The 26,101-nt window shown below is 41.6% G+C and overlaps 1 protein-coding gene across 1 annotated transcript in view; it reads left to right on the top strand.

Moving 5' to 3' along the window:
- kynu (kynureninase) overlaps nt 1-23,390 on the top strand; it is a 176,738-nt gene extending 153,348 nt beyond the window's left edge. The window contains exons 13-14 of the mRNA XM_067987195.1: nt 3,678-3,908; nt 17,790-23,390. Coding sequence (XP_067843296.1) covers nt 3,678-3,908; nt 17,790-17,927 — 369 coding nt within the window. The 3' untranslated portion in view covers nt 17,928-23,390. The remainder of the gene's footprint in view (nt 1-3,677; nt 3,909-17,789) is intronic.
- The last annotated feature ends 2,711 nt before the right edge of the window (nt 23,391-26,101 follow it).

Below are 26,101 nucleotides of genomic sequence, written 5' to 3'. Positions count from 1 at the left end.
CATGTTCTATTTTCTCCCTTTTTATCAATTTTTTGGTCGTCCTTTGCTGATTTCTCAAATTCTCCCAATCCTCAGCCTTACTATTTTCTCAGCAACATTGCAGGCCTCTTCTTTTAATCTAATACTATCCTTAACTTCTTTAGTTAGCCACAGGTGGAGCACTTTCCCCATAGAGTTTTAATTTCTCAATGAAATGTATATTTGTTGAGAATATTGAAATATTCCTTTAAATGTTTGCCATTGCTTTTCAACCGTCATACCCTTTAATTTAATTTCCCAATCTACCTTTGCCAACTCGCCCCACATACCTATATAAATTGCTTTATTTAAGTTTAAGACTCTAGTTTCGGACTTAAGTACGTCACACTCAAACTCAATGTGAAATTCTATCATATTATGATCGCTCTTCCCCAGAGGATCCTCTACTGTGAGATTATTAATTAACCCTGTCTCATTATGCAATACAAGATCTAAAATAGCCTGTTCCCTGGTTGGTTCCATTACCTGTTGTTCTAGGAAACAGTCTCAAATGCATTCCCTGAACTCGCCCTCCAAACTACCTTTGCCAATTTGATTTGCCCAGTCTATACGAAGATTAAAGCCCCCCATGATTACTGCATTACCTTTGTTAGAAGCAACTATTATTTCATGATTACTACTCAGTCCAACAGTACAGCTACTATTAGGGGGTCTATAAACTACTCCTACTGTTTTCTACCCCGTATTATTTCTTATTTCCATCCATACTGATTCTACTTCCTGATCTTCCGAGCTAAGATCCTTTCTCACCACTGTCCTTATGTCATCCTATATAATTAGGGCTACACCCCTTTTCCATTCTGCCTGTCAGCAAAAATCTTGCACATACTTACACCATTAAACTATATTATATTGCTGCATTAACTACGAGAATATACTATTTCAAACTCAACCATGAGATTTCACAATTATTGTTGGCCTGATCTCTGAAATATAATTGAATGCATTCTAACACTTCAGCCTACAAAATTTCACTTCCTTTTTTCAGACTTCCTCCTGTTCAAGCTTCTAAAAGCTAAAATAAAAACTTGCCCTGAAAATGTTTTAGCTGATCAAGATTGAACTGTTCCTATAGGGCCATATCTGCAATTTAGTCAGAACTTTTCGACATTTTCTAAAATGATGTAATTTGATTTTGTTTCGTTGAGAGGGTGAAGTGTCTGTTAGAATGTTAACAATGCCGTTCCAAGTTTCATCACCAGAGACAAATATTTTGCCTTGCTAGTTTACAGTATTGCTGATTTCACTGCTCATTTTACTAAGAAAAGCTTTGATCGCTTGACAGAGAACCTCTGATGATTCTCTTGACGCTGAGATCATACATTTAGGAACGCCGTCAAGAAAGTCAAATCTCAAGGAATTTAAGTTTGCAGTCAAGCCCTTGGCAAAATTTATTGTCCAAGAAAATAGTCACAAAAGTGAGACTAATCTGGGTATAAAGGATTACCTACTGTGTACAGTCCTGGAATGTCCATTAGTTAAGTCGGGTCAGATAACATGTAATCTGACTCTGTTGACCTCCTGTCAAATCCTTGGTGCAGAGAGTTATGGCACACAACTTCACTTTCACACTAACTACTGATAACAACACCACCTGCACGTTCCCCTCCAAGTCACACACCATCCCGACTTGGAAATATATCACCGTTCCTTCATCGTCACTGGGTCAAAATCCTGGAACTCCCTAACAGCACTGTGGGAGAACCTTCACCACACAGACTGCAGCAGTTCAAGAAGGCGGCTCATCACCACTTTCTCAAGGGCAATTAATGCTGGCCTTGCCAGCGACGCCCACATCCCATGAACGAATAAAATAAAAAGAAATTGTGGACACTTCAACATCAAAGATGTAAAAATTAATGCTTTGCTGATATCATTTGTTCTTAATCAACAGCTTCCTTGGAATTTTGCTCCAGATTGTCCTTCAGAGCAGAATGTTCTCCAGGACAAATGGAACTATCATATCTGTAATCTACTAAATGTTAAAAATAGAAGGTCTCTGTTAGCAATGTAACTTAATGTATGCAAAGAGAAGGTGGCTGACTTTTGACAGGGTAATTCATCAAAATAGCTGGGTAGACTGCAGTTACCATTTTGTAGTATTACTGTCCTTTTAAATAAACTACAAATGCATTCTGCTTGGCTAATGCAAAAATCATACATTGCTTAAAACGTTTGTATTCATCTGAATTTCAAAAAGAATGTTCCCTACATCAAAGGGTCACGGTGTAGAAGGTAATGGAAGTTGAAGGAGTATTTTACCCTTTCCTCTTCCAGATAAGGGCCTCGAAAGGCCCATTTTTCAGGCGCTAAATGGCCCCATAAGCCTCCTGTATGGTGGGCAGGAAGCAAGCACACATTTCTGGCTGGAAGTGTGCTGCCTGCCATATTGGATAAGGTAGTTCCGCTGGTGTCAGGAACGCACATCAGGAACATTCAAAGGTAGAAATGATTTATTGCAGGATCTGTTTTCGATTTTTGAATGTCCCAGTGCTTCCTTCACTCGCCATGTGCAAACGTCACAGCGGGTAAATGGAGTTGAGATACAGATCAGCCATGATCTAATTGAATGGTGGAATCGAGTGGCTGAATGACCTCCTCCTGTTTCTATGTAACTGGGAGGGATTCGGGATCTGGTACTCCAAGGACTTCATTGACCTGCAATGCATCCTCTCTAAACCTGGAGTATTTCCTTCAGTATAAAAATTGTAAATAATTTACTTATTGTCTGGATGTAAGGGTGGAATGGATGGGGAGGAGATTGTATAAAAGTATATCAGAGTGGTAATAAATCTGACCCTGACATCTTATGAGTGGTGAAGAGTTCTTTATCGAGGTGATCAAACCAAGCACAAACTAAAACAATTACAACGCTCAAGCCATAATTATAGGAACAGAACAAAATTATCCCATTCTCTACTGACTAGAGATGCTCGACTTGCTCGGGTGTTTCCTTCTTCTTTGTGGCTTCTTCCTCTCCTACTGACCTCTTTCAATCGCCGGTACTTATACTGATCTTGTAATCGGTACAAGCCCGACACTTTTACCTGGAGCCTCAAAATGTGACATTTTTCCAACATAACAAGGTGAGGGAAGGTAAGGTTCATTGGTTATTGTCGGCTTGATGAGTTTAGACTGGAGGGAGATGAGGCCGTCAAGCCATGAGCAGCTTATCTCAACAGGCTAATTTCTTTAAGAGACAAGTGTTGTCCAGAGCCACAGTGATTAAGTTAAGACTGGTCGACCATCTCAACAAAGCATTCCTACTAAACTCTTCCAAAGACACTACCCAAGACCACAGTAGCCACGCCAAGCACAGGCCACTTCAGTATTTTAGTTTTAACTTTCATTGTCAGGCAGCATAATTAAAATTATATGTACACCATACCTTCATGGGCTCTTACTCGAATCTTTCTTGACCTGTCCATCCTTACAGATTTTATTGAGATTCTCTTCCAGTGGTGAACGTTATAGCTTGTTCCTCTTCGATTGTTGTATTGCAAGAAAACAAGGAAAGTTGATCACTGTAGTATTTTTATATAGACAAAATTGATGTTTAATCCAAAAATGTTGGCATGGTTGTATTACTGCAAAATGTGATGTATTTGTTGTGTGACATTACATTACAATTTTTTCAGATCTTCAATCAAACTGACAAGCAAGCACTGCGGAGAAAATCTATTTTACTTACTGGTTACTTGGAGTGCCTGATCAAGCATTACCATTCAAAGGTTCCAGATAATCCACAGAAACCATATGTCAATATCATTACTCCCTCTAATATTGAAGAGCGAGGCTGCCAGCTCTCATTGGATTTTTCAGACCCTATCAACTTGATTTTCATGGAACTAATGAAAAGAGGAATTGTAGTAAGTAGATCTTAGGCATGTGTTGTTTACTGCTGTTACCAATTCAGGTCTGCCAAAGATACTTTCTCAAGTTCAAAAGCAGTCTGAGGGCCTTACTTTTGGGGGAGTTGACTTGTACCATCCTATACATAGGAACAGGAGTAGGCCATTCAGCCCCTCAAGCCTGTTCCGCCATTCACCCTTCACCCCAGCATTTGCAGTTTTTTTTGTTTTTAAAAAGCCTGACCATTAGTCAAACTATGACCCCCTCCCCCCCCCCCCAAATGGAATCCACTAACCGAACTTAACAATGATCCCCGCGGAGTTTAAATGAATAGACTTGATGCACTCGCAATGACTGTGAACTAGAATGTCAAACCACCGCTCATTATCTCCAGCATGCTGGTTCAGATGCCCCATCTGAAATCTAATTTACACCTGCCAGCCCTGCTGTCCTGTCAATTTGAGAGAGAGGTTTAGCTCAGTAGTAGCATTTTTAACATATATTCTGGGATATGTTATGTAATTTTATGGCAGTAATTGACCTGTTTTATGTTCAGTATGAAGGATTCTGTGGATTTTATCAAGTTATACTATTCCAGTAATAGTAGTGCACAGTAAAAGTGATCATAACTAAGGAGATTGAGGCCATGAATTTCTTCAGAGCATAAGTTGCCAGAGTGTAGTGGGAACGCATGAAAATGTGGCTTCCACCACACATCTGGCAAAGTTATGGCAGTGGAATTGGAGCAACTCTGAGGAAATTCCTGATCTGAATCTTTATTATGGACAGATGATTGTGATGTAATTTGTTGGTATGAATTGAGAAGTGAATTTTAGTATGATTAAACTGTATAGTTATCATAGTTAATGCAGATCGGTACAGTCAATAGGTACGTACTTGGTTTTTCTTCAAGATATTTTTAGAAGTAAAGGATATTTTTGTGAAATTATGGCCCTGATTTGAACCTAACCTGCCCGGCAAGAAATTGACACATTCCGATCAACCGACCCTCTGGAGGAGATCATCTCAGATCATTTTGGTTTGACATCACATAGAGTATCAGCAACTTCAGTGCAATGTCAAGTCTAATTTAAGAAGTGCTTATTTAAGTGTTTTGCACATGAATGCTCCTACCCACATCTCAATTCACTTAAATGATTATTATTATTAATTCATCATTATATAATAATTATCAATCATTATTAATTCATTTAAAGCCCCCTGGATGTCAAGGAGCATACAGGGTAAAATAAGGCAAAAAAGGGAAGCTTATGTCAGACACTGAAAACTCAATATTACAGAAAGCCTAGAGGAGTATAGAAAGTGCAGGGGTGAAATTAAAGAGAAAATTAGGAAACCAAAGAGAGGGCATAAAAAAATATTGGCAAGAAAAATCAAGGAAAACCCAAAGATGTTTTATAAATACATTAAGAGCTAGAGGATAACTAAGGAAAGAGTTGTGCCAATTAGACTCCAAAAAGGTAACCTGTGTGTGGAGGTGGAAGATGTTGGTATGGCTCTTAATGAATGCTTTGCGTCTGTCTTTACAAAAGAGAGAGATGATGCAGACATTGTAATTCGGGAGAAGGAGTGTGAAATATTGGATGGGATAAACATAGTGAGAGAGGAAGTATTAAGAGAATTAGCATCTTTGAAAGTAGATAATTCACCAGGCCCAGATTAAATGTATCCCAGACTGTTAAAAGAAGCAAGGGAGGAAATAGCAGAGGCTCTGACCATCATTTTCCAATCCTCCCTGGATACAGACATGGTGCTAGAGGATTGGAGGACTGCTAACATTGTACCATTGTTTAAAAAGGGAGCGAGAGATAGACTGAGTAATTACAGGCCAGTCAGTCTAACCTCGGTGGTGGGCATATTATTGGAATCAATTCTGAGGGACAGGATAAACCATCACTTACAAAGGCACGGATTGATGAAGGACAGTCAGCATGGTTTTGTTAAGGGAAGGTCGTGTCTGACTAACTTGATTGAATTTTTTGAGGCGATAACAAGGAGGGTCGATGAGAGTAGTGCGTTCGATGTGGTCTACATGGATTTTAGAAAGACTTTTAACAAGGTCCCACATGGCAGACTGGTCAAAATAAGTACAAGCCCATGGGATCCAATGGAAAGTGGCAAGCTGGATCCAGTGGCAGGAAGCAAAGGGTAATGGTTGACGGGTGTTTTTGTGACTGGAAGGCTGTTTCCAGTGGGGTTCCGCAGGGCTCAGTAATAGGTCCCTTGCTTTTTGTGGTATATATTAATGAATTGGACTTAAATGCAGGGGCATGATTAAGAAGTTTGCAGATGATACAAAAATTGATAGAGAGGAGGAAAGCTGTAGACTGCAGGAAGATATTAATGGACTGGTCAGGTGGGCAGGAAAGTGGCAAATGGAATTCAATCGGGAGAAGTGTGAGTTAATGCATTTGGGCAGGGCAAACAAGGCAAGGCAGTACACAATAAATGGGAGGATACTGAGAGGTGTAGAGGAACAGAGGGACCTTGGAATGCATGTCCACAGATCCTTGAAGGTAGCAGGACAGGTAGATAAGATGGTTAAAAAGGCATACGGGATACTTTCCTTTATTAGCTGAGGCATAGAATATAAGAGCAGGGAGGTTCTGCTACAACTGTATAAAACATTGGTTTGGCCACAGCTTGAGTACTGCGTACAGTTCTGGGTCACCACATTACAGAAAGGATGTAATTGCACCAGAGAGGGTACAGAGGAGATCATAGAGTCATAGAGTTATACAGCACGGATAGAGGCCCTTCGGCCCATCGTGTCCGCGCCGGCCATCAAGCCCTGTCTACTCTAATCCCATATTCCAGCATTTGGTCGTAGCCTTGTATGCTATGGCGTTTCAAGTGCTCATCCAAATGCTTCTTGAATGTTGTGAGGGTTCCTGCCTCCACAACCCTTTCAGGCAGTGAGTTCCAGACTCCAACCACCCTCTGGGTGAAAAAGTTCTTTCTCAAATCCCCTCTAAACCTCCCGCCTTTTACCTTGAATCTATGTCCCCTTGTTATAGAACCCTCAACGAAGGGAAAAAGCTCCATAGTATCCATCCTATCTGTGCCCCTCATAATTTTGTACACCTCAATCATGTCCCCCCTCAGCCTCCTCTGCTCCAAGGAAAACAAACCCAATCTTCCCAGTCTCTCTTCATAGCTGAAGCGCTCCAGCCCTGGTAACATCCTGGTGAATCTCCTCTGCACCCTCTCCAAAGCGATCACATCCTTCCTGTAGTGTGGCGACCAGAACTGCACACAGTACTCCAGCTGTGGCCTAACCAGTGTTTTATACAGCTCCATCATAACCTCCTTGCTCTTATATTCTATGCCTCGGCTAATAAAGGCAAGTATCCGAGATTGACGAGGGTGTTGCCAGGAATGGAGAATTTTAGCTGTGAGGAAAGATTGGATAGGCTGGGGTTGTTTTATTTAGAATAGAGGAGGCTGAGGGGTGATTTAATTGTGGTGTATAAAATGATGAGGGGCCTAGTGAGAGTGGATAGGAAGGACCTATTTCCCTTAGCAGAGAGCTCAATAACCAGGGGGCATAGATTTGAAGTGATTGGAAGTAAGATTAGAGGGGAGCTGAGGAATAAATTTTTCACCCAGAGGGTGGTGGGGGTCTGGAATTCACTGCCTGAAAGGGTGGTAGAGGCAGAAACCCTCATATTTAAAAAGTAGAATCACAGAATCATAGAAGTTTACAACATGGAAACAGGCCCTTCGGCCCAACATGTCCATGTCGCCCAGTTTATACCACTAAGCTAGTCCCAATTGCCTGCACTTGGCCCATATCCCTCTATACCCATCTTACCCATGTAACTGTCCAAATGCTTTTTAAAAGACAAAATTGTACCCGCCTCTACTACTGCCACTGGCAGCTCGTTCCAGACTCACCACCCTTTGAGTGAAAAAATTGCCGCTCTGGACCCTTTTGTATCTCTCCCCTCTCACCTTAAATCTATGCCCCCTCGTTATAGACTCCCCTACCTTTGGGAAAAGATTTTGACTATCTACCTTATCTATGCCCCTCATTATTTTATAGACTTCTATAAGATCACCCCTTAACCTCCTACTCTCCAGGGAAAAAAGTCTTGGATATGGACTTGAAGTGCCATAACCTACAAGGCTACAGACCAAGTGTTGGAAAGTGGGATTAGGCTGGGTGGCACATTTTCGGCCAGCACAGACACGATGGGCTGAATGGCCTCCTTCTGTTCCCTAAATTTTCCGTGATTCTATGATTCTAAATGTGCCATCCAGAGAGCTCGTTTTGCACTAACTGCCTCAGCCTTAAAGGAATTTTCCAAGATAAGACTTGATGAAGTTCTTACCCTAGAGTTTTTGTTCCAAAACACAAGCTTTCATTTTTTTAAAAATAATTTGTCAATTTTTCTGCCTAAAACTAGAGTTTGAAAATCTGTATGCATGTGGCTACCTCCGAACCAAATCAAACATTCTTGTTTTTTCTCAGATCTAGGTTGGTTGAGAGAATGAAAGCAAAACATTTCAGTACTTGGTCTGCACTCACAGCATACTAAAACACAAAAACACAGTTTGCAACATAATTTTCAAGACATCCCAATCTGTGATTCCCTTCATAATTACTGTTATTAAAAAAATTCACCTAGTAATTTAAAAATCTTAAATTGACCTAGCTGTGAATCAGCATTAAAAATGGGTCAGTTTATTTGTTAATTCATTATGCTCTGTACCTTGGATCTATTCTCCATCTAAACAAACTTACAGAGACCACACGGTATTGTCCTTTTTTGAGACTTATAAGTTAGAACAATGCGGTTTTCCCAATTCCACGTTAGATAAAAATTCAATTAGTTGGCCAAACCAACACCTAAAACACATGATCTGATCATTTATTTTGTTGCTGCTTTGTGAGACCTCGCTGTGCGTAAATTGGCTGTTGTGTTTCCTACATTACAAAACTTCAAAAAAAAGTACTTCATTGGCTGTAAAGCACTTTGGGGCATCCTAAGGCTGTGAAAAGCACTATATAAATGCAAGTTCTCTCTTTCTTTCAATCTGCAGATGATGTTCTTTTGCTGTTATCATTAATTATATTGCAGGTGCAAGAGAATGCTCATCTAACAAAGTAGTGCAGTTTTGCTTTTTTTAGACTCATTTTATTTTTCTGAAAGATTTAAATAAGTGTATATAGGATTTTAATTTTGCAACATAGATATCATACCATCATCGTTATTGGGTCAAAATCCTAGAATCCCCTACCGAATACCATAGGGGGAATACCATCACAACTGCGGCAGTTCAAGAAAGCTTGCCACCGCCACCTTTTCAGGCAACTAGGGGCTGGCAATAAATGCGGCCTTGCCATTATCACTCACATTTTGGGAACAAAAGACATAAAAATAAGTAACAGCCATATAATAGTTAAATATTTACAGTAGAAATTCGATTACCTAACTCCTCAAATGGACAAAATAATAAAAAGATTGCAATTCTAAGAACTTAAAGCTAATCACTTGCAAATGACTTTCAAATACACACCATGTTTCTTTTTATAAATTTGTTGTCATTGTGAGAGCTTATATTAACTTAAACTGCTTCTTAGCAATTTCAAAATGATTTTTCTTGTAGACATTTCAACATGAGGACGTGAGGAAAAACTATTTTTACGCAGTGAGTGGTCATGATCTGGAATGCACTGCCTGAAAGGGTAGTGGAGGCAGATTCAACTGTGGCTTTCAAAAGGGAATTGGATAAGTACTTGAAGGGAAAAATTCTGCAGGGCGACAGGGAAAGGGCGGGGGAGTGGGACTAACTGGATTGCTCTCGCAGAGAGCCGGCACGGAATCGATGGGCCGAATGGCCTCCTTCTGTGCTGTAACCATTCTATGATTCTAAACAGTCTTCAAATTGACTCTTCATTTCAACAGGACACCCTTTTTTTTAATATCCCACAAAAGAATTACCAGGACTTCTTGGATTTTGACCATTTAAAAAGGAATTGTCATTCATATATAAACTGAACCAATCATGCAGCATTTTTAAAGTTTGAATTATTCCTCTCTCCAGCCTGTATGTGATGAAACTTGCAACACATATCAAAATAAGCTTGGTACAGGGATTTGAATTGCAGTCAGTTTGTAAACTGCTTGTGCACTGTGACTGGGCTTTAAGGAACAGCCACCGATTCAAAACAAGGGTAAAATATCTCATTTTTGGCACAGTGAACACTGATGCATCTGCACAAGGGTACACATTTATAGACTCAGGAATATGGGGCATCATTTTAGCACCCGCTATCGGGTGCGTTCCTGGCGGGGGGGCTCCGAAAATCGGAGAATCCCGGAGCGGGTCCGGAGCCCGGCTCCAACCCGCCCACTTCCGGGTTCCCCACTGACGTGCCGACGTGCGCGCGCAGCCCCCGCATATAGGAATCCCGCAAGCAATTAAAGCCAGCGGGATGCCACTTGAAAGTATTTATTGTGCTGACCTGATTAAGGAGGGGTGGGATTTTATAGACAACTGGGACTGTTTCCCATACTGGGGGAAACACTCCCAGTTGAAATGGACGTGTTGCAGCTGTCAGCCTGTGGCAGCTGCAAAGGTCCATTTGACAGGTGGTGGGGGGAGACCCTCACTCATTGCAGGAGGCCACTCTGTCACTTGGGACAAAGTTTGGCCTCCACCACCCTCCTCCTGACAAGAAAATTCACCAACTTGCACACTTACCCCGGGGTCCAGAGACATGTACCTACCTTGCGGACCCCCGCAGACGTACATCTTCCGGATGGGGGCCGCCGTAGCTGCAGTCATGACCTCCTCGGAAGGCGAACAGCATCACCAGCCTCGCTGGCCACGCCGTCCACCTCTGACACGTGGAGCTCCACAACAGAGTGCTGTGACACATCCACCTGCACAGCAGGAGGGAGGGCAACCGCAGAGAGAGATGCGTCGCAGAGGGCACTACCCTCGCCACAGGGTCCACAGACCGAGGCTCAGCTTCATGGACCTTTCTGAGCAGCAGTGCACACGGAGGCTCAGAGTCACTCGACATGTAGTCGTGGACATCTGCAGCCTCCTTCATGCCGAGCTGCTCCCGGCTGGCCCGAGCACCATCTTCTTACCTGTCACTGTCAAAGTCACCACTGCCCTCAACAACTTCTCCTCCACATCCTTCCAGGGTGCCACCGGGGACATCGCCGACGTCTCTCAGTCGTCTGCACAAAAGAGCCCTGCAAATACACCTACACCACTCTGCAGTGACACAATGGGTGGCATCAGTTGTAGGTCCTCATAGTGATCCTCAGGAGAGGGCATTATTGCACAAACCAGACAGGATTCACAAAGACATGGCAGTAGTGGTGCCAATATAATATGTGATGTGAGTTGGTCAGAAATTCAATATAAGTAAAAACCATGACAAACCCTCAAACACCCTTGTGCATCCCCTTCATGCTCACGACACGTTTGCCTTACGCTGCCGACTGCACATATGTGATGCATGCCCTGTGGCAGGTTGAGTGAGGCTGACTCTGCAAAAGATGCACGAGAGGGTGAGTATGAGATAGAGCCATGAGATTGTATGAGGATTGGGTTGAGTGGTAGTGGCGGGATGAGTACTGGCGAGGTGAGTAAGTGCAGGTAAGATGAGGATGAGCTTTGAGTGGGTGTGAGGAGTGATGTGACAGAGGAGTGTTGGCAGTGCAGAAGGAGATGTGGGGTGGGGGCGGTGATGTGGCAGACGGAGTGTAGGGGAATGAGTAAGTGTACTCATTTTGGCTGACCTACTTAGGTCATTGGAGCACCTCCTGCACTGTATGCAGGTGGGCGATATGTTGGTGGTGCAGGTGACCTCCTCTGCCACCTTGAGCCAGGCCTTCCTGGTGGCAGAGGCAGGCCGCTTCCTCCCGCCCGCCGAGGGGAAGATCTCTGTCCTCCCCCTCCTCCTCACCCCATGTATTGATACCTGGAGTGAGGCATCATTAAACTGGGAGCAGCCTTCCCCCTGGGCTGCTCCATGCTGTAATTTTTTCTATTTGTTGCAGCATCTGTCAGTGGAGGACTGCCCCTTTAAATAGAGCTCCTCCAGCTGACAGAGCTTACTGCGCATGCCCGACGCGCAGATCAGCAGTGGGGAACCCGAAGGAGAAGGTAAGTGAATCCAATTATGCTACGATCGCGCGGGGGAAGCTGACTAATTTCACCGGACGCGTTACCCACACGCCCAATAGCCCCCCCCCCCACCGCGAACCCGCAGCCCTGCTAACATCGAGCCCATGAAGTCAAATACTCTCTGTGGCACATAAACAGGTTCCAACCTTGTGGGGATTCTGATTTGCTCTACTATTCTTTCAAGAGCAAATTTAAATTCTCAAAATTCAGTGAGAGTTTGGATAGACAACACAATTAAATGGGCCAGTGCCATTACTGCTTTTTAAAATTTGAAATATGACAAACGTGGCATTGGGACTGAAAGTTTTGAATGGCACTATCTGTTCGGAGCTGTGCAGGAATGCAGAATGTTGTAGCTGACACCCTCAGCATGGCCAGGGGCCAATGTCCCAGTGATCTTTCTACATGAAAAAATAGGCAGAAAATCCAGCACAGAGTATCTTCAACAAATGGGGTACCCATATACTGATTTCATGGCCTTCTTTCAGAACAGAAGGTTTTATTGCAGGATCCAGGACAACAAGTCTCTTAATTCCTGGGATAAGAATCCCTTTTTGTTCCTTCCTTTTGTTTCCACTCATTTCCCATCCCTTACAGCTTCTCTAATGATTTCCTATTTTGTGAGGAAACTCTAGTTCTGAGGCCTTCAGATCCCAAACAAATGGGACCTCTCATTGTAATAGAAGGCAACATAAGACACAACAACCAGCAGAACCTCCATTTAATGACATGGCTCTTAAGAGTCTATGCCTGACTGAACATAGTTTCCTTGCTTCTGTCATAGAATCCTTTTAGCAACTTGAAAAATATCACCTTGAAGTACTACGTTATTTAGTGAAAAAACATGGGGCTATAAATCGGGTCGTCGTGTAGCGCTCGTTTCTTTGGTGCTACGTGACCTCCTAAGGTCCCAACATGGCATCCGGAATGCGTGCATATGCTTCTAGCATGACGTGCGCCGGACACCATCTTGGTAAAGGCATTTGCACACGCGCAGATAACAAACAACAGTACCATTGTAAGGAGAATATGCATTAGATCAGTGTGCAACACTGATTTAAAGGGATAGATACCATTTTGGCACTCAACACTCCAGCCAATGCACTGTCTTAACCACAAACAGCTGAACATGTCATAGATGGCCTGGAGGACCCCCTGCTAGCGCTATTTAAAGGGATCATGCAGGATTTACTGGTTAGTTGCTGGATTATTGTTTCTGGCTGCTGATGCATTTGTACCTGTTTTTGGAGATATCCTATACTTGAATACCAGGACTAGGGGACATAGCCTAAAATTTAGGCTTAGGAAATGTTACTACATGATAGTAGTTTGGAACACTCTTCTGCAAACGACAATTGATGCTAGCTCAATTGTGAATTTTAAATCTGAGGTTGATAGATTTTTGTTAACCAAGGGTATTAAGGAATATGGGGCTAAGGCGGGTATTTGGAGTTAGGCACAGATCAGCCATGATCTCACTGAATGATGGAACAGGCTCGAGGGTCTAAATGCCATTATCATTTGCTGCCTCCTGTTATGCACTACTTTCCCCTGCAAGAAAGCGGGACGTGTGTCAGTGAGTGTCCTGCAGGATGTTTGGGTGATGTGTCAATCATGGTTGAATAGTTGCCAGTGTGTGTGACCTTTGAGTTGTGGGTGTGCGGCTTGCAACAGTGATAATGTGTGAGGGTGAGAGGAAGCATCTGATTGAGTACTGATTGAGTTTGTTTGTAGGTGGGTGATGGGGGCTGTAGTGCATGGAGCAGTGAATGCGGCTAGTGGTGCAGTTGATAGGAGATGCTACTTGACAATTGACCTCACTCACCTTGACCACTCATATCAAAGCATTGAACGTCTTCCTGCATTGCATCCATGTTCGTGGTGCTATGCGCCTGGCATTGACTTTGTTCCCTACTGCCTCCCACTGCCTCGGGAGCACATGTCTGGAGGCCCTCTTGCCCCCTGCGGATATAGGATGCCTCTCCTTCTGTCCACCTCTTGCACCAAGGTCTCTAGTGCATCATCAGAGAACCTTGCTGCATGCTCCCTCGCAGGCCCGGTACAAACTCAGATCGGCAAATTGGTGAGGTCTGGCGTGCAGATTGGAGGATGTGGGATTTAGTAGTGCGCAACCTTTATTCAATGTTTTAAGGTAACTTAGCAGTTTGTAAACATAGGGACGGGACCTGCATCTGTGTTTTACGTGTGTGATGTCTGATCTCCGTTCAGACTCCATGCGGACCCGTTTCTTATTTTTTGCATATAAGAGGTGCAGGCCGCCTTGAAGAGGTGCAGGCTGCTTTAAACAGGTGCGAGCAACTCACGATATCGGGGTCCCCATGCCCCATGCTGGTGAGAAGTCACTGAACAACGCAACTAGGCCTGGCTGCTCAAGCTGGAATCAGCTAAGCGTGCAGGCAGCACGAATCTCAAGTGCTGCCTGCATCAGAATGACCGGTAGCGGGTTGATCGCGCACCGAGACCCCCGTGCCCGGATTCGGGGATTATCGAAATTAACCCCCATGGTGCCTTATCCATGATTACAACCTCCTGCAATGTGACATTTTGGTTATCTTGTCATGTTGACAGATCTTACTTAAATCACGATCTGTCTCTAACTCATTGAAAGTCCCTGTTATAGTTTACCATCTGCCTTTGGCAGGAAATTCACTTTGTGAGAAACTAATTGTCTTCAAATTCATTAAGGATGACTGGCAAAGTCAAACCAATTATGTGACAGCTCCTGCCCTCCTGAGATTAGAATTTTGTTTTTAATCAAGCTTATGTATATTTGAAACTTTTATTTTCATTTTTGGTATTTGTTCCCAGGATGTGGGCAACACTGGAAAGGTTCCCATGACCTTAAATGTTTAGCTTAAAACTCATTCCTTGCTTGCAACTATTTTGGTGTGCAAGGTTAATCAACTCCAAGGATTGGTTGATCCATGTTTTTTGACACTCAGGTAGAACAGTATGATGACCACATCTGTCCTTTTGCCTAAAATTGTGTGAGTTTCAGCAAATCTTGATCTTGACATTTTACCAACTCACTCTTGTTTCCTCTCATGAAAAGAAGAATCACTTCCATTAATGTGCATAGTTTTCACATTCTATATTGGTGAAACAGGGATATTTGTCAGTCTATGCAACTGTTTGTTTCTGAGGAAAGCAACACTTCTTGTAGATACACCACCGAACTGAAGTTAGCAAATCTGTGTTATGTCGCTCATGACTGATGTAGGGAATTCCTTATTGTGTGCAATTCTTGGACATTGGACAAATAGTCAAGCAAAGAAAGTCACCCTCACTCACGGTGGTTTCACTGCTCAAAAGTAATTATTTAATGATGTTATCATACATACGAGCATTCATGAAGCAAAATCAAACCATACATATGACTTTCCTCTATAAAATCCCGTTATACACTTAATAATTCGCAACGTTAATATGTAATGACTTAACAATTCATACACACATCATGCAAATCATTAATACACATACACCCTTTAAACCAAGGATTTTGCTCATCGGGCCTGAAGGTTGATCAGCTCTTCAGAACTCGAGGTCCTCTTCTTCTTGCATGATGTTCAACTGCAGTGTGCATTCCTTGTGACTGCCGGGTGGTGAAGAAGAGAACAGCCTGTTCTTCTCTCAAAGTCTTTTTATATTGTTTTTTACCAATAAGACTTGGACTGGGGAGGGTCATTCTTTTTGTCCAATCGCTCCCTGTTGCTATGCCTCAATCATTAACGTACTTCAATGATTGACAGTTTAGGCTTTGATCATGTGACTGGAGACCCTTTGATGCAGAAAAGACCATGTGCTCGAACGATGGGTTGTAAAAGGCCCCTTTACTGTCTGTTTATGGCCTTTCATGTACATTTCTACACCTCGATATTCTTGATGGTCCTTACGTCTCCAATGTTTTACAAATCCCAGTTCTTTTGAACAGATGACCAGCTAGGAATGAGAGGCCTATGCTTTTTTCACGCCTATCATTGCTTTCCTGATCCGAAGCCTTTGATGTCTTTCCTTGTTGCCATTTCTTACATTACCCCCTTCTGTGTTGAAAAGCTTGTGCTCCCCAAAGCTTATGTGTTTTGAAAGCCTGACAACACTTTAAGCTCAATATTATCCATCTGGCTTATTTATTTCTAATCCAGATATCAATCCCGAAATTCATACTTCTCCAATGTCATCAGCATCAGTGAGGGAAAAACAGGATTTGCGAGAACACAGTTTACCACATTACTGTGTTTGCAGGTTTTCAAATGTCTTTGTTTAAAAGGGGTACAGTTAACCCTTTCCTTCAAATATCTTTTGTTAAAGGGGTTTTGAACCCCACACTGGTCATCAAGAAAAGTGAAAGCCAATTCTTCCTGTGCCAATTCATGGGACAATATATGAAGTATTTCTCTTGATGGAATTTGTAAAGCATTCATAATGTAGCTTGCATTCATTAATTGACCATGTTGTCTTGGTATGGTGGGTCAAGATGGTAAGTGCTTTACTGAAACCGAAGGGGTCGATTTGAACCCTACTCACCTGGCAGAAACCGGGCAGGTGGGCAGCTAAAAACGAGCAGGTTACTAACTCCCATGGGCACTGACCATTTCCGATATTAACCTGCAGGGTTTTGCAGGTGGATGAGAAGCTCGTCTAAAGCAGACGGGAGCTTCATAAATTAATGCAAATTTGGCGTTCCACTATGCCAAGAACCCCAGTGCAGCTTTAACTGAGGCCTGAGCCGGGAAGCTGGAGTCGCTTTCACGTTAGGCACAAGCTGGTCTTGTAACCTGTCTGAAGACAAAAGAGGCCCTACAGGTAAGTGTAAAACATTTCTTTATGGGGCCTGGAGGAGCAGGAGTGCTCCTCTGGGCTTCACAAGGAAAGCTGTGGCTTCTCTGCCCTGGACTCCCACCACCGCCCCCCTGCCCCCCAACCCTTCCCTCTCACAAGGACCTCCCAAAACCCTCTCCCTGCCACTTCCTTGGAAGCTGGCGGGCGACCAAGGACCACCCAATCTTTGCCTGCTAGCAGCCGTTCCAGACGGAAATTGGACCGGTGGCATTTAATTGAGGTCTGGCAGTTGAAATCGCTGGGGCCTCCCGCTGTCTCTGCCGGGTGGGAAATGATCTCGCCGGAGTGATTTACCACCTGCTCTGAGTTAAAATCGGCCCTCTGGTCTTAATATTTAAGTCAGGGAGAATGACCTCATTATTTTGTACTATTCAATTGTTTAACCAATAAGGAAAATTTTTAATTGCCTGTGTGGTATTTCTCATTCGTCGACATCCGCGCATTATGGTTCCTCTCTCCCCTAATTTTTGTTTTCTTTTTGACTTGTGGAACTTGGAGTTTTCTGTAAAAATGATCTGAGAAATCTTATGTGAAATACATTGTAATGCATTCTGTAACTTCCCTCGTGGTCTCTGCTATGCCCTTCAGCAAGACGCTAAGGTATGGCTCAAGATGAGATATACAACCAAGAAAGGGAAAAGTATCTTGCTAACATAGTGACGTGTCACAAAGTTCCCAATTGACACTTTTCCCTGGATGTTTTTATTTGTATACATTGGGCAAAGGAGTGTACAGTCATGTCTGGAAGTTGAATGACAATCAATGATAATATCTAACAATTTTGTGAACTATTCATTCCTTTTAACTCATCAGCTTTATTTATTCATGTAATATAATGTATTGTATTTCCCCCTTTCCCACAGTCTGACAAGCGGGACCCAAAAATTCTACGAGTCGCTCCTGTACCTCTTTACAACTCCTTTTATGATGTGTATAAATTCATCAAAATGTTGAATGAATCATTCACAGCTGTAAGTCACCAAGTCAAGGATGTGATGTAGGACAGGCTGGGACGGATTCCTTAATGCAATCAATACTACACCGTTACAAAATATATATTTCACATTGGATGGTGATATGTCTAAATTCTTTCTGCTGCTTACTGTCCATGTAACCTTTTTGGGATGATTTTCCTGGTGTCAGAAATTAGGTTTTTAATGAAGAAATTATTTGTGGAAAATAAACAATTTACAAATGTAGAAACACTGCAGGGTTCTCTTAGCAGTCCCATGATAGCAATGATTAGTTTATCATGCTAAACAAACAGGAAGAAAAGTTTTTGGATCCTGATCAGAAACAAACCAGCTATCAATCCATATCTGTAGCTGGTCTGAAGACAAAAGAGGCCCTTCAGGTAAGTCTAAAACTTTCCTTTGTGGGGCCTGGAGGAGCAGGAGTCTTCCTCCAAGCTTCACAAGATGTGACTTCCCTGCCCTGGACTCCCACCCCACCCCCCTCCCTCTCGCGAGACCCTCCCAAACCCTTCTCTCTGCCGCTTACTTGGAAGCTGGTGGGGGCAACCAAGGACCACCCAACTTTTGCCTGCCAGTAGCTGTTCCAGATGGGAAGTGGACCGGTGGCATTTAAATCAAGAAATTTCAGAGCTTTGGCTCAGAAACCAACCGGAAAAGTGCATTTCACTGCCGCTGAGGTGCCAATCATTGTGAAAGAAATTGTAGTCAGGAAGGCAGCAATATTTGACGCAGATATACGTCTCTCTAGTCTACATGGCAGATAACAAACCAAGGACGACATCAACAACAGGATCAACACTACATTCACCACTCATAGAATTTGACTGGAAATTTAAAACAATTCTATTGTGAAAAGAAAACTAATTAGAACCTACTTTTTATTGCCAAGTATCCAAAGCCATGGTTGAACTTTGTTGAGTACACATGATAGATCCATAAAACTGATACTGATACAATGCAAAAAATACATGGATGAAACAATCACCTTTCCCTTCATCCCCTCTGTTATCTGTACTTCTGATTAGGCAAAGGGCAACAGCAAGTTTAGATAACAGGAATAAAAAGTAAAAAAATGGGAATACTGCATTTGAAAAGAGAAAAGCAGGTTAAAATTTCAGGGTGAGATCCTTCATTAGAGCGTTCATCTTTTCAGATGTCGGCAGACCTACTGTCCAAATTCAGCATTTATTTTAAATTTTAGGTAGAATGAATTGTTACTGGTCCAAGAGAAGAGCTAAAGCAAGCTTTTGTGTTGTAGATAATTTATTGTGTCTAGCAATTCCACTGGGCATAAGGTTGGCCTGATGAGTTGAAAATGTCTGTATGTATGTGTGTGGTCTCAGCCAGAGAGATGAATAAAACACTGGATTGATCCCTAAGTGAAATGTGTGGCAATGAGTCTGACCCTAAACTCTTGTAGTAATACAAATTCATGTTCTACTGGTGCCAGCAGTTGGGAGTTCTTTATCTTTTATGACCATGGCACTGGTACATTCTTCATTCAGTTCAACATTTAGCTCCTTCTCATTGACAAAATTATACATCAAACCACATTTTTGTGCAGTAATTTCATTTAACCCCACCATGAGCTGCCAAGGCAGCAGAAAAGAATGCTTGATCATAGAGCATGTTCTTTATTGTGCCGAGTTGCCCTTTATTCTACCAAAATTTGTTGATTCTGTACTGGGATCATGAACTACATTTTCAGGGTTTAATGTATATCCCCCAACCACTGACTATGCAATCAGTCATCATATTCAAATGTCACAGCCTAAAATAACTGGCTGAGAATGAAAGAGTTATGTGCTGATCCCTAATACACTGCATTCATATGCAAGATCCTTCATTGTGTAGGATGCCTCTAGCATATTGATTTTAACAAAAGTAGTTGCAGTTAATCATAATGAGATTGACCTCATGTGCTCTTATCTCCATGTGAGATGATCAAATATTCAATGGAACATGATGGTTTCTGTGTGGTTGGGGTCAGAGGTTGAAGTGCATGGGGTGGGGCATTATCAGGGTAGAAATTGGTTCGCACCCAACTATAGGCACGAAACAGGTGGCACGACTGAAGAGATCAACCCGGGACTATCTGATATCCTGAGGCTGCTCGTCACTTTGTTTCATGCCAATTTGGGCTGGTTGCCTCACCGACAGCGGCCATCAGGTAAGCCCTGGGTGGGGATGGGGAGGAGAATGGGAAGGGGGCTCACACAGGCAAACAGCAACTCTCAGGAGTGCTGTGGTGCTGGGAGGAGCACTCCTGTTCCCCCCAGTTCCACATAAAGGTCAGTTTAAAAAGATTGACTTACCTATTAGTTGGCAGCCTCCAGTGGACCCTTTAAGGACCACTGGTTAGGCCGCATTACAATCCAAAAAATTGAGCAAAGCAGGCCCAGCGCCAGCTCCGCTCGGTGTCCACCAATATAATTGTGAGGTCTCCAAGCATACGTTAGGCATCTCATTAACATATTCAGCGGGCCTACCACCTGTTTTAGATGGCTGCCAGGGATGCCTGAACATCACCCGACCAAACATGGCATCAGACGTATTTCAGGCACCATTGGAGATCAGGATGATTCACCCCAAATTGGTGCTCTTTGATCCTGTTTTCTGCTTCAAAAATGGGTGCAATGAGGACTAATTTCTTCCCCATTGTCTGTTAAAGTCAGCAAGTGGGGTTGAAGTTTGAGGTGGATAAATATTCTGGAATTTTGCTCAATTACTTTTAGAGATCAGACAGAACTTTACCTTCAAGTTTAATAGAGTATCAACCATGTTACAGTAGATTGCATGTGGCCTCTTAAGCAACAGGCTTGGTAGTTTAATAAACTTTTCCGATTCCATGCTATATGTTCATGCATTCAATGATACGGAATATCTTGAGAAAAGGCAACAATTGCATAGAAGTGTTGCTGTCTCTCCAAAATTGCTTCCCACCGCTGTAAATGATGAGTCCATGACCCCGCGAACAGCACATCAGTCACATCTTTACTGCAAGGTGGGCATTATTAGCTGCCTCAGAACTTAACATCTACAACAGCTGCTACCATTTGACATTATTCAGTAAATGCCCCTGAGAGAGTCTTAACCTAATTATGTTGACATTAGTCCCAGTTATGAGTTTATGGTCTTTCTCACAAAAGTAGTCTTCTGAGACTTCTATAAAATCATCTGAAAGGATGTTGGCAGCCATGTTAGGAGTAAAAGCCATCTTGCTGTTCTCCAGTCCATCTAGATAGTATTGCCATCTGAGCTGAACTAATGGCAAGATTTGCACAGGCTCGTTAAGTAGCTAAGCACTGCAGTGTGGTGCACTTCAATTGGATTTATGCACACACACAAAATTTCATTCGTATTTTCTCAGAAATTCAAAAATCCTGTTTCCAGCATTGTAAACTGGCTCAACAGTGAACAACTTACTGGGGGTAATTTTTAGAATTCACACTGTCAGCAGTGGTTCTTGCCGACTGGCAGCAAATATTGGAACATCATGGGCAGAATGCCACCGGTGGGCGAGGTGCCCCTCTGATGACATGAACCTGGGAATTACCCTCAGTCAGTCTGCGCAGCACAGAGATCAGTAGATTCAAAAATGTTATCAACACCTGGAAAATCATTCTGATTTTTGGAAGTGTCTGTGTTTCAGTATATTTTTAGCAATCTGACAATGAATTGTCACATAGAAAACTGTTTTAAAGCAACATTTGTAATGTCCTGATTCATGAAATAATAGAATTCTTTAATCTGTAACATCTTTTTAATTACAATTTCTTGTGCTTGTTTTCTCCCTTGTGATGTAATTGCTTATCTTTGAGTAACTTGTAACTCTCTTTTAATTCTGTTTGTGTTGTAAAACTAACTTGATAGGATATGATTACCCTACAACTCAATCATCTTTATTTTTTCAATAATACCTATGTGTTTTAGGAATTTTCATTACAGGAAACATGTCATTAGCAGTCTCATCAACCTGAAAGTTTCTTGCCAGACCACAGATTGCATGGGATGAAACATTTTGGAAAATACAAGCAGAAGAACAGATTGTTATAGCATGTGGATACACACAACATGTTTTTTAATCTTTGTGTTTTTGCATTTTGATTGGAAAATAATTTCTTGCATTCTTGCTCCAAATGTGGGCTTTACTGGAATATATTCCAACTTAATATTGTAATAAATATTATGTTACTACATATGGTACAAATCAAGTATGTGTGAATATGGCACTTTTTATAGTGCATGGGGAAATCCAGTGATAGTATTTTGCCAAAATTGTTTCAGTGATGTTTTGTTTACTACTATTCTCCAGTGTCCACAGAAATTGTGCTGGGCTTTGGTAACTTTCCAAATTACTTTTATTGTTATTATGCAATAACTAGCTAGAAATTATGAAATTGGTCTATTTTCTGTACAGAAATTATTTAAAACAACTCCCATTTCTATCCATCACTGAGATACAGTTCTGTAATGTGAAGTTCTTTACATCTCATCACTTATAGCAAACCATTTCAAAACAAACACATAGAATGGACACAATTCTCATTTGTGATAGACCCAAAAGCATTCCACAATATGAAGAGCACAGCAGCATCTCTACAGTGCAAACACCCCAGTCCTCAAAGGAAAACGACTTTGCATTCCAGTAGCTTTACAAATCCCTTTTTTCCCCTTCCCCCTACCCCTCCCCTCACATTGAGGCCCAGTGCCCATTTTAACTGGCTGAGTATGCAGTGATGTCCCCGGTGTGTTTCATCACTAAACTGGCAGTCATGATGTTGAAATATATATGAATATTTATATATCCATCTGGCAGTCTGCTGAACAGAATTACATTTTATGCCATGACTTACCATCTGCACCAACACTGATAATAATTGACTAACTGCAGTCAACATGTTTTGCATCAGACAGGTGCTAATTTTATATTTCCATTTTTCCCTCCAATTTGTATTTGATTTTCTCTCATCTCTCTTACTGTTCTGGGGTACAGTTTCATGATAGCATGTAGGCTGCAGCCCTCTGGTACTATGCCCAACTGACCTTTCTTCATATACAAGCATAAGTTGTCGTTGGTCTGTTTGACTATTTGGAGGGTATTACAGCCACATTCCATTCTATTCTTGCGTGATGTCTGCACTTTCTAGCAGGATTCACTGGTTAGTGATCAGGAGACCTTCCACCCCAAAAGCCCTGGGGCACCCAGCAAAGAGCAAGCATTCAAACAGGGGCCTTCCAGTTCTGCATAGCTCGGTAATTTACATATTCAGCCAGGGAGGGGGCCTGGAATTCCACTTTTTAGCCAGTAAGCATAATTACTTTATGATGTACTGAAACCAAATAAAGTCTAAATATCAAAGATAAAGTCATCCAGCAGGCTCAATGTGCATCATTCCTGTGTATAATTCATTGACATAAGAAATTTGAGTATGAAGAATGAAAAAAAAATCAAATCCTCTTAAATAAATATTTTCTTAATTAAATTTATTTCCTGCAAAGGTTTCTTATGTAATTCATTATTCAATTTATAAAGCTATGTAATGCTTTTTTAAAAATACTTAACCTCCATCTTCTGGCTGACATGCAAGAGCACTTATGTCGAAATGACTGCTTTATCTGCAAGGAAATTCTGTAGCTGTACAAGGATACTTGCATATTTTTCAGCAGTTTTAACTTTAAAATACTCTCACTCTATTTTATTTAAGCATTGTAGATAATGTGTCATGTGCATGTTAATTCCAATACTCAGCCAAAGTTTCAGAAGTAATATGAAGAAACTAAATATCAAATTATGGGTAGTTTGTATATTCCTAAAGTTATGTATAAAAACATGGAAGCACAAAGAGATGAAAAAATGTAATTTTTCATTCACTGAAAATAATTCCAGCTTATCTTTGATCTAAAATGGAAATTTGCCATCAAAACCCTTTTATTTGATTGTAATACTGAGATTATCCTGATATGTGTAATGCTTTGGAGCAGGTGCCTCTCTATGTTATGCACTATAAAATAGGGTTGCAATAGATGCTGAGGACCAATGAAGATATTTTTGCGGGGTGTGGGGGGGAAATAATAACTTGGTTAGGAATATGGGATGAATTTCTGTGCAGTCATTTCAAAAATCTCAAATTTAGCCACTGCCTGTAATTATTTTGTTGCCCACTACGTTCAACGTCAAATTGTTCATTAAAGAGGTGATGACTGATTTGAATAGCCTTGTGAGAAATGTGGATGGATTTCTCTGCAGGCAGAGGGTTAAAGTAAATAAACTTACTTTAAAGGAAAGGAAAGTAAAATAGATGTTTTTTAAAAAAAATGTAAATAATTTCTTACAAAACCCATCTCATTGCAAAACACTGATTAGCATTTTGTTAAATATTTAGTTTTTTGGGGGGACTAATTACAAATGACTAATTTGTCCGTAGCTATCTTGAAACTGACTGACTTCCTGTTGTTTCTTTTTACTTTGAGCTGAAATAAATTTGGGTCCAATAATGACTATTCTGACTTCAAGCAGCATGCAAATTTCCACCTTCCATTACTCAACATGCTCTTGATGTTTTCAGTAGGTGCCAAGGACATTTTGTTCTTCTTCTCAAACACATGTTCTACTGCCCAAAGGGATATCCAATATTATTGCATCTGTTTCTAATCATCCCTGCAGTTTCAAACAGAAAATCCCAAAGTTCATTGGAACAAAATGATAAGTTCTACAAATCTTCAGGCACCCAACAAAAACAGTTCAGGTATCCAATAAAGGAATATCCTTCAGGCAAGATCCCAAGGATACTTATTGACATTCCACTCATCGACCAGACTCAGAGTAAGATGCCCGCTTCTGTTTCTGAACTATCATAACTTTGTATTGTTGAATGGAAATGTAAGATGCTTACCATTTTTCAGATCCTGTTCAACCTCCCCCAATGCCGTTTACTTAAAAAGTTTATCCAATATGTGGATCAGCCAAACAGACCAAGGAAGTCCTAGATTTTAATCCTGGTATGTACTGAGTTAGCTGATTGCTGTCAAGGATGGCAATCGGGTTATTGCAATTGGCTTTACTGCCCCTGGGATAGAGGGGCAAGAATCAGGTCTGGACATCTGCTCCTAATCACGAAGCAGTGACCCCCTACTGGAAATGTGTGATGAAGTCACATGAGGATAAAATTGGACTTTACTGTGATGCTTAATGGACTTGCGAACACATACATGAATGATGGCCAGTTGTGTGAGATACCAGATACCCATGGAACCATACTCTAGCTAAGACTTAAGGCATGTGGGAGGACAGGAGAACAATTGGTGGGGGAAAAAACTCCATTTTGTTTGAGGAAGGTCCCAATCAGAGGAATTGAATGATGCTGCATCAATGTCAGGTTTCCCATACTATTACACTCTCAGACAAATCAGTTTATTTCATTGGTGGAATTTTCAAAGGCTTGCCATGCTCTCATCCAGAACATTCTAAATTCTCTCCCCACTCTGATCCAGTGAAACAGCCAAACTTATATTGAGTTCTCGGATATCACAGGATAATATTCGTTTCTTCCTTTTTTCCCCCATTTAACCTCACAAATTCCTTACCTATCAATTTCTTCTTTGAAAAGTGTGCATTTTCCTCAGGATCTTTCAAGATTCTTGAGACTTGCAAGGATTTGGGTTTTTCAGGATTTCCCGTTGATCATTCTCTCTGAAAAGGGCTACATGATACAGAAGATGATTGCAACAAGAATTTATTGCCAAAATTATGTTGGATTTTTACATCTCTCAAAATTTTATGTTTTCTCCTTTCCGATACTGCATACTTGAACTTTCAAATAACACTGCACCATGTTTAGTTCCAGAGGCCTTTATGTTGCCGCCAACTTTACTTACATTGCTCAGGTTCATTAGGGAAGCCAGTATCGTGACTTGCTTCCTCTCTGGATGGTGAATTACTTTATAAATTTACTTTATATTATTTACAATCTCATTGTGGAAGTAGGATTATTTCATCTTGGTTCTTCTTTTCTGACATCTTTATTGCAATAATATGACAGGATATCCAAAAATAAGTTTTAACCAGTATTGTGTCTATTTGGCGATCACATTATGATATTCTGCTCTCGCTAGGATCTCAGGATAGCATACGACTTAGTTCATTTAGAATCAGAGAATGATTACAACACAGGTGGAGGCCATTCGGCCCGTCGAGTCTG

This window comes from Heptranchias perlo, chromosome 7 (assembly GCF_035084215.1).
Source record: "Heptranchias perlo isolate sHepPer1 chromosome 7, sHepPer1.hap1, whole genome shotgun sequence".
NCBI classification, from domain to species: Eukaryota; Metazoa; Chordata; class Chondrichthyes; order Hexanchiformes; family Hexanchidae; genus Heptranchias; species Heptranchias perlo.
This window is presented reverse-complemented; position numbering and strand designations above follow the sequence as displayed.